Source organism: Microtus ochrogaster, chromosome 2, assembly GCF_000317375.1.
Source record: "Microtus ochrogaster isolate Prairie Vole_2 chromosome 2, MicOch1.0, whole genome shotgun sequence".
Classification (NCBI taxonomy): domain Eukaryota; kingdom Metazoa; phylum Chordata; class Mammalia; order Rodentia; family Cricetidae; genus Microtus; species Microtus ochrogaster.
The window spans coordinates 16,338,420-16,351,349 of record NC_022010.1 but is presented as its reverse complement, the minus strand read 5'-3'; the positions used below and the strand labels follow the sequence as shown (position 1 = coordinate 16,351,349).

Below are 12,930 nucleotides of genomic sequence, written 5' to 3'. Positions count from 1 at the left end.
AAAAAAAAAAAAAAAAAAAAGAAGTACATGTTTGGATAAGAGAGCTCAAGGGGAATATATTGAGGTAAGTGTAGAGAACAGAGCACAGATAATGAGCTTTTGGGGTTCACTGACTGTTCTGAGAACGGTTCAGAATAGGGGTGGTTCTTGGGAGGCACAGGCAGGTAGATCTCTGAGTTTGAGGCCAGCCTGATCTACAAGAACTAGTTCCAGGTCAGGCTCCAAAGTTACAGAGAAACACTGCCTCGAAAAACCAAAAACAAACAAACACAAAACCCCGCCAAAAAATACAAAAACAAAAAAAGAAGAGGGGTAGGGAGGCAAAAATAATACAAAGACTATCTCATTAAACACTTGTATTTTCAGCTAGGCGGTGGTGGTGCACACCTTTAATCCCAGCACCCAGGAAGCAGAAGCAGGCAGATCTCTGTGAGTTCGAGGACAGCCAGACTACACAGAGAAACCCTGTCTTGAAAAACTAAAAACAAACAAACAAAAACAATAAATACAATCTATATTTTTGAGACAGATTCTTGCGATACAGCTCAAGCTTGGAATTCACAGAGATTTGCCTACTCTACCTCCCAAGTGCTGGGATTAAAAGTGTATGCTAATAAACCTTTATTTAGTTAAAATTTTTGTTTGTAGTGGGAGATGGCACAATTATGCCATGGGGCTCATGTAGTGTCAAAGAGCAACTATGGGAGTTGGTTCCAAACCCAGAATTGCTGGTCTTGGCAAAAAGCACCTCTAACCAATGAGCCATCTCACAACCCAGTATTTCAATTATTCATGAGTTATATAATGTAAAACTAACAAAAATTGTGGTGACAGGAGGGGCTGGAGAGACTGCTCAGTGGTTGAGAGCCCTTGCTGTTCTTACAGAGGACCCGGTTCTCTTCCTGGCACCTGAGTGGTGGTTCACCACCAATGCAGCTCCAGTTCTAGGTGCTTCTGCTTCCTGAGGCACTAAGTGCAGATGGTGCATATACATACAAACAGGCAAAACACTCATAAAAATTTAAAAAACGTAAAATATTGTAGAGTCTATGCAAAATAAGCAAACTTACCCTTTATATCACCTAGAGAAGTAGATCCACCATGTACTGGATCTGCCTCAGGCACAGACCCCCAGTAGCCCTGTTCTGCCATGCTGGAGGCCTGTCCCTCATTCTGCAGACTCAGGGCCAACATGAAGTCCAAGTGTGCATTATTTTCAGCACTCTCTCTTGGCGACTGCTGACTTCTATTCCTTTCCTGCCTTTCTTGTTCTTCAACTGGGAAGAAAACAACTCATTAGCACATTAGAGATTGCCACCATCCATGTCTGACAAGCTGTCAGGATTAACAGAAACTTGCCAACCTCACTAGCAACCTGAACCCTCTGCTGTCATGGACTCTGAACCTGCCGAGAGACAACAGTCCATTGGGATCATAAATAAATGACTAGTCAACAGTATTACTGACTGCGCATGTCTTTTTTTTAATTTATTTATTTATTTATTGTGTATACAACATTCTGCCTCCATGTATGCCCACACACTAGAAGAGGGCACCAGATCTCATTACAGATGGTTGTGAGCCACTGTGTGGTTGCTGGGAATTGAACTCATGACCTCTGGAAGAGCAGCCGGTGCTCTTAACCACTGAGCTATCTCTCCAGCCCTGTGCATGTCTTATCTGTGCTATGAGTAAGCAGACTCAGGCTGTGTGGACAACCTGAGTCTGACCTTTCCCTGTGCCTGTGAGCCATTAAGAATCTGAGAGCATTCTGCAGGTGCCTCGGGGACTATGGACACTGTCAGGCCTAGCACCATCAATCCTAACAGCAACAGCATACCACAAGGTTCCATCATTCCTGCTCTACAGGCAAGTCTAGCATCCTTCCCAGTGAGTGTCCTCTGTTTCTAGTATCAAGATCTATTGGCTCCAAAGTCCTGTTGCCCTTTTGTCCTAGGGTTGTGGCCTTACTCTCATTTCCTAAGGCAAAATACAACTCACCCAGATTATTCTGAACTGGAAAATGGGCTGTCGTGTTCCTCTGGCTGACAGTCCTACTGTGGAAAGGGTCCGACTCAAAGGCTCTCAGGGGCCTTCCAGGGAGTCTCATGGGAGGGTCCAGGGCCTCAATTTGTCTGAGGAGCTGGGATGCAATCCAGATTCCATCCTGACTCCAAGACTCATCATAGGCATCAGGAGGGATGGCAGCCTCATTTCTCTTTTCCTCCTCCACTCTCCCACAGACTTCAGGGTGGGTCTTCAGCTCTTTCACAAGCACATTGCGCCCACAACTGCCACACAGCTCTGTCCGGGCGCCACAGTAATCTTCATGCTCCTTTAGCTTAAGAACAGAAAGCTCCAGATCACAGTGCTGACAGACAGCAAGTCGCAGAGGACACTCAGTCTCCTGCAAGGCAAGGTGGAAAGGTGCTTATACACAGAGAGGCTGGAGTTCAGCACAGGGCAAGAAAACTCCGACTCTGGCTAGAATGCTATGCTTTCTAAGAATTATGACCTGTGGGGCCTGTTCGATGGTTTTGCAAGTGAAAGTGCTTGCCTCCAAAGCTGACAGCTTGAGTTTGAAGTCCAGAACCTACATGGTAGAAGAAGAACTGACTCCTACAAGTTGTCCTGACCTCCACATTTGCACTGTGGCACACAGACAGCACATACACACACTAACTAAAAGTAATTTAAAATAAAAGGAAAAGCCAGCTTTCAACATATAGGATAAGTCACAGACTTGGTTTCATATGTCCCAGGAAGGCATCAACAGGTAAACCTCACTGGACAGACAGACATGGTTCCAAAGGAGAAAGAACAAAATTCCAAAGGAAGGGAGTACAAGAGCTAGGTAGTCCCATCTGGCAGGAGTCAGCCAAAGCTTCAAATGGGCCTTGAGCCTGGGTCTGCATGAGAGTGGGTGGAAAACAGGCTGTGTATTGGCTTTCTTACTGCTCGTGGCTCTGATCTCACCAGGCTTGGCCCCAGAAGTCCTTCTTCCCAGGGTGAGACTAACCGTATGCTGCTGTAAGTGCCTCTTCTCCAACTTCTTGTTACATTTGCATGTCACCTAGGATAAAAAGAGTCAATCAAGTGTCTCTGTAACAACATATTTTCCTATTACGTATCAGGGAATGGGCAATTCACCTGACAGTGCTCTGTGGCCATGTGAATATCCATGTCAGATTTGGGGAATGGTTCCTTGCAGACAGGGCACACACCAATGTTCCTTTGACAGTGGATTTCATGGATGGTAAAATTAAACACAGGAATTTCCTTTTTGCTACAGAAATAAGCAAAAAAAAAAAAAAAAGGCAAACATTACTAACTGATCAATGACTTTTCTCAAAGAGTGATTATCACATGAGCACCCATTCTACAGGTCTTCGTCTCCATTAACATTTTGGTTTTATGCTTGTCTTTTCACACAGGATCTCATGTAGCCCAGGTTGGCCTCAAGTCACTATGCAGGAAAGACCTTGATCTTGCTTTCTCTACCTCCCAGGTGAGATTATAGGTGTGGATCACCATGCCCCACTTGTTTTTGAGACAGATTCTCACACTGGAACACAGACGTCCTCAAATTCGTAGCAATCTTCCTGCCCTAGCTTACTGAGTGCTGGAATGAAGGTGTTAACTACCTTGCCTGACTAACAATTTTTTATTTCTGTCTTGTTTGCTTATTTGCTGTTTTACTTTTAAGACAGGGTGTTGCTATTATAGCTCTGGTTGGCCTGCACCTCCTTCCTTAGCCTCTCAGGTTCAGGGAGCCTTCGAACCCTGATATTCCCATGTCCTGGAATATCAGATGCCATAAGAAAAGAGGTAAGCCGGGCGATGGTGGCGCACGCCTTTAATCCCAGCACTCGGGAGGCAGAGGCAGGCGGATCTCTGTGAGTTCGAGACCAGCCTGGTCTACAGAGCTAGTTCCAGGACAGGCTCCAAAGCCACAGAGAAACCCTGTCTCGAAAAACCAAAAAAAAAAGAAAAAAAGAAAAAAGAAAAGAGGTAACCACAAACAATTTCAGGGGCTGGTGAGATGGTTCAGTGAACCAAAGTACTTGTTGCCAAGCCTAGCAACCTAAATGTAATCCTAAAGGGATGGCGGTTGGAGAGAGAACTGATTCCAAAAGGCTGTCCTTTGGCCTTCAATGCAGTGTGGCATGCATGTGCATGTGCACACATACAAATTAAAAACAAAATATACTAGACAACATTTAGGAAGAAAGGATTTCCAATCACAACAAACTTTTCTACTAACTGCCTAGTTGTGTCCAATGCAATGTTGATGCTGAGGAATACCTTATCCCTTCCTTTAGTTATTTACTCATTTATTTTTGGTATTTCGAGATAGGGTTTCTCTGTGTGGTCCTGGACGTCCTGACCTCAAACTCAGATATCTGCTTGCTCAGAACATGTGCTGGGATGACAGAAAGACAGGCATGGTGGCACACAATATAGGAGCCAGACAGGTAGATTTGAGTTTGAGGCCAGCATTGTCTAGAGAGTGACTTCGATTCAGGATAGCCAGGGCCACACAGAGAAACCCAATGTTGAAAATGAAAGGGTGGGGAATGGGAGTCAGAAAGAGATGACAGAAAACTTCAAAGACCAAATGTTTTCTTGTTTGATTGGAAGGTTGGTTTTGTTTTGAAAACAGGATCTATGTAGACCAGGTTATCCTCTAACATACGAGAGATCCACCTGCCTCTTTCTTCCAGGTACTGGAATCAAAGGTATATGCCACCATACCTGGCTAAAGACCAACATGGTTTTATATTCAGTATATTTAGTTTGTGTATATGGGTGTTATGCCTGCATGTATATATGTGTTCCATGTACATGTCTGGTGCCCATAGAAGCCAGAAGATGGCATCAGATCCCTCGGAACAGACAGCTTGGGAGCCACAATGTGGGAACTGAATCTCTGTAAAAGCACTACTATTAATCACTGGGCGGTGGTGGTGCACGCTTTTAATCCCAGCACTTGGGAGGCAGAGGCAGGCGGATCTCTATGAGTTCGAGGCCAGCCTGGTCTACAAGAGCTAGTGCCAGGACAGGTTCCAAAGCTATAGAAAAACCCTGTCTCGAAAACAAACAAGAGCACTATTAATCATTGAACCATCTACCCAACCTAAAACCAAAACCAACCTTTTTTCATTTGGTTGGTTTGTTTTTCAAAATAGTGTTTCTCTGTCTAACAGTCCTGGCTGTCCTGGAACTTGCTCTATAGACCATGCTGGGCTCAAACTGACAGAGATCCTCTGACCTCTGCCTCTGGAGAACAGGGATTAAAGGCGTATGCCACCACACCCAGCTATGTATTTGAAAACCAACTTTTAAAAAGAGATTTAGCTTCATTATTTTTGACATGCATGTATGTATGGGTATGTGCACATAAGGGCAGGTGTCCATGTGGACAGAGGCATCTGATTCCCCTAAAGGAATTATAGGTGATTGTAAACCACAAGATGTCAGTGTTGGGAACTGAACTCAGGTCCTCTGCTGGAGTGGTGCATGCTCTAACCACTAAGCTATCTCTACAGCTTTCAAAAGCTGCAATGTAAACAGTTCCTCAGGCTGGCCAGCAGGCGTGGGCTAGGTCAGTCTGCCGTGCTAAGCTGCTTTTCATCTTTAAGTTGCTCTGCTCTGGGTAACCTTGTTTTCACTAGCTTCTCCCTTGTGCTGTTTGAACTCCCTTAGCACAGTTATTTATACACTGTCCCAGGCCTTAGACTCCTTCAAATTAGAACAGACTGAAAATCAGGATGTCTCAGCCAAATGTCATTTTGCTTCTCAAGTCACATTTTCTTACTTTATCCATGCCAATGATGACAAAGCCACTGACTTACAGGCATGCAAATGATGCATGGAGAGTCTACAATGGCAAAGAGGGAATACCAGTAGAAAGCCACTCTCTAAAATGCGCCCTCCACCCATGAGGGCAGGGCCAGCAGCAGAGCAGAGCAGACTCCTCCACCAGCACCTCCCACTGCCATGTGGTAAGTGAACAGGCACACCACATTGCAGTTCCACTCAGTGGATAAAATGCTTGCTGTGCCAGCACACTTGAGTTTAGATTCCCAGACACATGTAAAAGCCAGGTATCATGGCAGAGACAGTCAGATTTGGGGCTTGTGAAATGGCAAGATGCCCACTACACATGTACACAAAAAGAATAAAAAGTTCTTTCTTCATTAGTTTTCAGTAGGAGTATTAGTGCAAAGTGTGGGAAGATGGCTTGGAGGATAAGAGCACTCACAGCTCTTACGGAGAATCTGGAGTCAGTTCCCAGAACTACAAGGTGGCTCACTACTACCCATAACTCTAGCCTAAGGGGACCCAGCGCCCTCTTCTGATCACCATAGGCATGAGGCACACACATGATGCACATACATATATGCAGACAAACCACTCACACACATAAACAAATCTTAAGTGTGTGTATGAATGGAGTCCGGAGCAGTGATGCATTCCCATAACCCAGCACTCAGGAGCTAAGGCAAGAAGATCAAGAGTTGGAACTAGTAGGCTACAAACCAAAGTCAAACAAAGCTATTCTGGGGACACACAACAAAACAAACCTTATCTCAAAGGAGGAAGGAAAATTCTTGAGAAAACCACAGGAGGAAGCAACTACTCTTGCCTCCCTGCATACTACTCATTCCAACAGGCAAAGGCACCGCATGATGGAAATAAAGAACCGAGTCTGGCAAGATGTCCTCTGAACCACAGTAGCAGCAGCATTCATATACCCTCTTACTCACATACAAAATATATGGTTTGGGGGTTTAGTTTGGTTGATTGGGGTGTTTGTTTTATTGTTGTTGTTGATTTTTCAAGACAGTGTTTCTCTGTGTAACCTTGGCTGTCCTGGAACTCACTCTGTAGACCAGGCTGGCCTCGAACTCAGAGATCTACCTGCCTTTGCCTCTCAAGTGTGGGATAAAGATGTGCGCTGCCATCACTTGGCTTGACACGGCAAATTCTCTTTTGGGGGGTGGGAGGTGAGACAGATTTTACTGTGTAACAGTCTTGACTGTCCTGGAACTCACTCTGTAGACCAGGCTGACTTTGAACTCAGAGATCCACCTGTCTCTGTCTCCCAAGTGCTGGAATTAAAGGCATGCATCTGCACCACCCAGCAAATCTATGGGTTTTTTTAGGTTTCTCTTTCAACACTTGGATTAAAACATGAAAATCCTCTCGGGAGGCAGAGGCAGGCGGATCTCTGTGAGTTCGAGACCAGCCTGGTCTACAGAGCTAGTTCCAGGACAGGCTCCAAAGCCGCAGAGAAACCCTGTCTCGAAAAACCAAAACAAAAAACAAAAAACAATTAAACATGGCTGCCTTAGGAATTGGTTTCCTGCCACCATGCTAGCACATGCCCCAGGTTTAATCCCCTGCACTCAAAGTGGGGGAAAAGGAGGTGGTGGTAAGGAGGCATGGTGGCTTATCCTTTAATCCCAGTCCTCGGGTGGTCTGCTTCCTGAGAAGCCCTGAGTCTGCTCCCAGTACTGGACAAAGTCATGCTGTAGCTATGAACAGTAGGAAGTTCATACCTCCAGACCCAGTGCTTGGAAAGTAAAGATTGAAGGTCTGTGATTTAGGTCATTTTTGACTATTCGCTGTCTTTGAAACTAGCCTGTGCTACATGAACCATCTCAAAAAGAAAAGCCCAGCGTGTAACTCATACTTGTCATCCCAGAGCTCTGGAGGTTACATATCCAATACCAGGCCAGCCTGGGCTAAATACCAAGACCCTGCCTCCAAACATCCCACAACTAAAAGAAAAGAAAAAGTTTATCCTGATCTGCTTAGCTAACTTTTCCATCACTACACATAGAGCCAGTTCACAAAGACTGTCCCAAGCACCTGAAGACAACCCTGGGACCACTCGGGGAACTCCTTCCTTTCACACTGGGAGAGGCAGGTGGATCTCTGAGTTTAATGCCATCTGTTCTGCAAAGAGTTCCAGGCCAGCCAGTGAGACCATCTCAAAAATGAATAAATAGAAGCAAAATATCTACTTTTGTAAACAAAAAAAAAAAATCAAGTTCGCTTATTATATGTGAATAAAGACTGCAGGGACAGAAGGTAGCTCAGTGACAGAGCCTGCCTACCACGCACAAGCCTGCATACAATTCCTACCACCACCTCCAAAAAAGGTGAAGAGTGAGTAAGGATTTTTATTGTTGTTTTTTTTGTTTTGTTTGTTTTGTCTTTGGAGAAGGGGCTCCCTATATAGCATGCGGTAGACCAAGCTGGCCTCGAACTCACAAAGATTTTTCTGCCTCTGCCTCCAGAGTGCTGGAATTAGGTATGTGCCACCCCACCCATCTCCAGTATTTTTTTAAAAAATTTTATTTATTTTATTCTATATATAGGTGTTTTGCCTGCCTGCATGTGCCTGTTGACCAGAGAGGCCAGAGCCATTGGATCTTCTGTGACTGGAGTTTCAGATGGTTGTGAGCCATCATTGACTGGGTTCTGGTAACCAAACCCAGGTCCTCTAGAAGAATAAACAGTGCTCTAACCACTTAGCCGTCTCTCCAGTCCGAGTCTTTTCTTGATAAGTCATCCATTAAAAGCAGGACAGAGTCCCAAGCCCCAGCTTGATCCATTCCAATCCTTATTCTACCCAGGAAACCTTCCTACCAAGTTCTAAACAAGCAATTTTCCCAAATGGTTAAAAGGCTCTAGTTCCAATGACTTGCACAGTTTACGGTCACACACACACACACACACACACACACACACACACACACACACCCGTCACAACCTGCAAATAAAACACCCAAGTCTTTACAGAGATGGCATGGCCTCATGTCTTACCAGTTGTCACACAGCCGAGCAGCCTGGTCATCTGGAAACTCAGCCATCTTAGCTCTTCCTGGAAAGTGCAAAGGAAGAGATGTCACTTTCTGTTTCATTTCTGCTTCAGGGATGACATGCAAAAGAATAAACACTCGGGGCATTCCTTTCCACTGGTTTTTAAATTTCCAATTAAAAAAAATGAGACTTACAAAATGTTGCAAAAAAAGCTTAAAATAAAAATAATTCTCTTATGGCCTTCACCCAACTGCAGTAAAAGTTAACATTCTTAAGTCCTAATATTAATTTTAAAAATAACTGTAACTGATCTATAGACTTTATTCAAATGTCAGTGAGACCACCAGTCTCCTTTTCTGGTTCAGCCCTGAAACAATAAAGCACTTAGATGTTGCTCCTCCGATTTGAAAGCCCTCTAGTTTTTTCCTCTCATTGCTTATTCAGCTAATTAGTACCTGAATCACAGCTTGCTAGTCACTAGCAGTTAAGAGTAGTTCCTAGCTACCGGCTAGTTATTTTGTAGAAAATCCTTCAGTCTGGGTTTGTCTGATGTTTTCTTGGGACTAAATTCATGCTATACACTTTTGGCAGGAGTATCATTGCTGTGATGAGCCTTGGCTGGGGCTCAGGTGGTACAGGGAGGGCCCTGTGTTCCCTGACCAGCCATCAAACTGGGCATGATGGTACATGCCTGTAATATTACCACTAGGGATATATGGAGGCAGAAGAATCAGAAGTTCAAAACCTTCTTGGCAACATAGTAAGTTAGTAAGTTCAAAGTCAACCTGGGATGCATTAGATCCTATTTCATATAAAACACAACCGGGAAAAAAAAGGCAGCAGAGAACTCATGTTGGTACATTACATCAAAAGTAACAGGATGACTAGTGAAGCTGCCTACTTAACTGAGATGGGGCCTACCATGGTTTTTCTCTGTCAAGTTTGAGGCTCTCCCACCCGGGCATGCCAGGCAAAGTCTTTTCTCTCGTTTTCCGTACAGAAGGCGAAGCCCTGTCAACTGCAGCGTCAATGTTTACATTACTCCTTCCCGTGACACAGAAACAGATTTAGGTACTGACTGCTAACAGGGCGCCAGGCTGATCTGGGCATTGTCAAGCCACCTGCCATTCTCGGTGGCCTGGCAACCTGAAACTATTAACGAATTAAAGAGTCCAATGTCGCAGAGCCCAGAAAACAAGCAAATGAATCGAGGTAACCTAAGGTGAGTGTCTAAGGGAAAGCTCGCAGACAAAGCGGGCTGCGGGGCGGACGGACCTCTAACGACCGCAGGGAAGGCTCTGCGGGCGGGAGGCCCGGAGAGGCGAAGGCAAGGCCCGGCCACACGCCAAGACCGCGCCTCGGGGAGCAGCCGTTCTGCTCTCCGCGGGTCGGAGCGGTTGGAGCCGGCCCGACCTCCACCTCCCGCCGCGAGCCTCGGCCACCGCCGCTGCCACCCGCCCCGCCCCACCCCGCCGCCCACGTTCACCTCGGAGCCCAGCGGGAACGCCGCCGCCACAGACGCCTCGGCCGCCCCGCGCCAACAACGGCCCAGCCACGGGGCTGCTTCCCACCGTCACCGAGGAGCGCGCCCATTGGACGGCCGCGGGGCAATACCGGACGCCCATTGGTCGGCAGTGCTGCCGCTCCCTCTGGCCCACCTCCTCATTCCCATTGGCTCACGGAAACAAGGGGGCGTGGTCTGTACTTCCCGACCCCCTCACCTAGGAAAGCGGAGGCCTTTGTGGACTCAGGCACTGATTGAATGATACTGGGCCAACATTCCCGATCCAATGTGCCCAGTAAGACGGGGGTGGCGTTTGTGCCTTGTCATGGGCCGTTAATACCCACTTGCCATCCACTCGTCATTAACACTTCCTCGTGCCAGACCTCTTGTAGGCGCTGGACCAAAGCCTCCTCAGGCCTTGGTGGAAAACCTCACCTGAGCATCTCATACCTCATGGATACAGAGGTGAAAATTCGAAGTCTGACCTGGCGTGTAAACTGCAAAGAGCACACTTGGAGCTGTGTAGAGGGAGAGTGGCTCCGTGGTTAAGAGCGCTTGCTGCTCTGACAGAGGACCCGAGTACGGATCTCAGCAACCACAACAGGTGATTCACAACCTCCCCTATGTCCAGCTCCAGGATAGCCAATGATTCGGTCCTCTGCAGGCAGACAGACAGACAGGCCGACACACACAAAAGCAAAATATTTTTAAAATGTTAAAGAGAAAAAGCAAAACCCTGAGACACACACCTTTAATCCCAGCACTTTGGCCTCAACTGCCTATGCTCCAAGGTTGACCTCATTCAATATCCTCCGGCCTCCATTTCCCAAGTGGTGGTTTTGCAGGCTTGTGCTACCTCAGCCAGCTGATTGCCATATGTTTCTATTTCTCTCAAATATTTGAAATTAGAACTGTGGGTTTGCTGCTGTGGTTACCCATGTTTCTGTTTTTTGTTTTTAACTGACAAACTGTTTCTGAAAGTGACAGCACCATTTAACATTCCCATCGGGAATGGAGGAAAGTTCCAGATGCCCCACATGTTCCCAACGAGATATAAATACATTTAGAAGAAATAAACAAGAGAATGGCAGTCCTGTCTCCTGGAAACAATCACTGTCCTCACTGGGAAGGTGACTCAGAGGCTCCCTCGGATTCAGAGTTTCCAAGGGAAGGTCAGCAGTGATGTGGGAAGGCTGACTGACCACTTCAGGGTCAGCTTAACCGCTTGCCTTTGTTAAAAATGAAAGTTTGGGACTCACTGTGACAGCAAACACATTTAATTCCAGCACTTGGGAGGCTGAGGCAGGAAGATGGCTGTAGTTCTAGGCTAACCTGATCTACATGGTGAGACCCTCTGTCCAAAAAAGTCAACAGTCCAGCGTGGAGACGCCCACCTTGTTCCCAGCATTCAGGAGGTAGAGGCAGATAGATCTCGGGGAGTTCCGGGACAGCCAGGGCTACATAGAGAGACTCTGTCTAAAACAAAGACATGAATGGAGAAGGGGGCTAATAGAGAAAAGAAAAGAGATCAGTAGAATGGGGGTCACAACAGAGGGTAAGTGAGGGTAGCATTGTGAAAATGTCATAAAAAACATATGCTACTAAAAGCATTTCAAATTAATAATATTTAGATGTGGATAGCCCTCTGTCTCCACATGTGTGGCAAATTATCTGAATCTGAATGTCATAGTCTAAACATCTGTCTGAGCTCTGCCAGCTTCAGTACTGACAGTGTGGAACTTGGATAATGCCCCAGGGGAGGAGGTGCTGTGTTGCCCTTCTCAGCCCAGCTGGGCTCAAGGCTCTGCCAGGCTGAGAGAGGGAGCCCCGCCCTAGCCAAGGCTGTCACTACTTCTACCCCCAACTCCCAACCCCCACTTCAGCTCCAGGCTCTCCTTGACAGGAAGTTTAGGCACCTGGTCCTTGCTGCCTGCCCCTTCACTTTCTCCCTCTGACTTCCCAGCAACTGCTGAGATTCTCAGACCCCTGGCCAGATGCCCAGCTGGAACTGGGAATCACTTCAGAAGCCAGGTGCTCACAGGGTTTATTTAACTCTAGTTCCTCAAATTGGTAGTTTTGTTTTTGCTGCTTAGTGATAGACATTAAAAGTTACCCTCCTTGTCGCTGACAAGCAGCAAATTTATTTATTTATTGTTTGGTTTGGTTTGGTTTGGGTTTTGGGTTTTCGGGACAGAACTTCTCTGTGTAACAGCCCTGGCTGTCCTAGAACTCATTATGTAGACCAGGCTGGCCTCGAACTCAGAAATCCACTTTCCTTTGCCTCCTAAGTGCTAGGTGTGCACCACAACCACCTGGCTACAAATTTGTTTTCTTTTGAGCCTGGATCTCACTGTGTAACCCTGGCTGTCCTGAAGCTCCCTGTATAGACCAGGCTGGCCCCAATCCCACAAAATTCTGCCTAAATGCTAGGGTTAAAGACATGCACCACCGCCAGGCGGTGGTGGCCCACGCCTTTAATCCCAGCACTCGGGAGGCAGAGGCAGGCGGATCTTTGGGAGTTCGAGGCCAGCCTGGTCTACAAGAGCTAGTTTCAGGACAGGCACCAAAGCTACAGAGAAACCCTGTCTTGA

At 46.5% G+C, this 12,930-nt stretch overlaps 1 protein-coding gene across 2 annotated transcripts in view; it reads right to left on the bottom strand.

Moving 5' to 3' along the window:
• Trafd1 (TRAF-type zinc finger domain containing 1) overlaps positions 1–10,393 on the bottom strand; it is a 17,031-nt gene extending 6,638 nt beyond the window's left edge. Inside the window, exons 1-6 of one of the 2 annotated variants that reach the window (XM_005344481.3) lie at positions 10,322–10,393; positions 8,839–8,896; positions 3,151–3,286; positions 3,020–3,073; positions 2,002–2,407; positions 1,071–1,277 (exon numbers count right to left, since the gene is read on the bottom strand). In XM_005344481.3, the coding sequence (XP_005344538.1) occupies positions 1,071–1,277; positions 2,002–2,407; positions 3,020–3,073; positions 3,151–3,286; positions 8,839–8,885 (850 nt within the window). In that variant the 5' untranslated portion in view covers positions 8,886–8,896; positions 10,322–10,393. Of the gene's footprint in view, positions 1–1,070; positions 1,278–2,001; positions 2,408–3,019; positions 3,074–3,150; positions 3,287–8,838; positions 8,897–9,756; positions 10,131–10,321 lie in introns of those variants that run through there. The other variant, XM_026787317.1, reaches the window with a different exon arrangement.
• Positions 10,394–12,930: the final 2,537 nt, after the last annotated feature.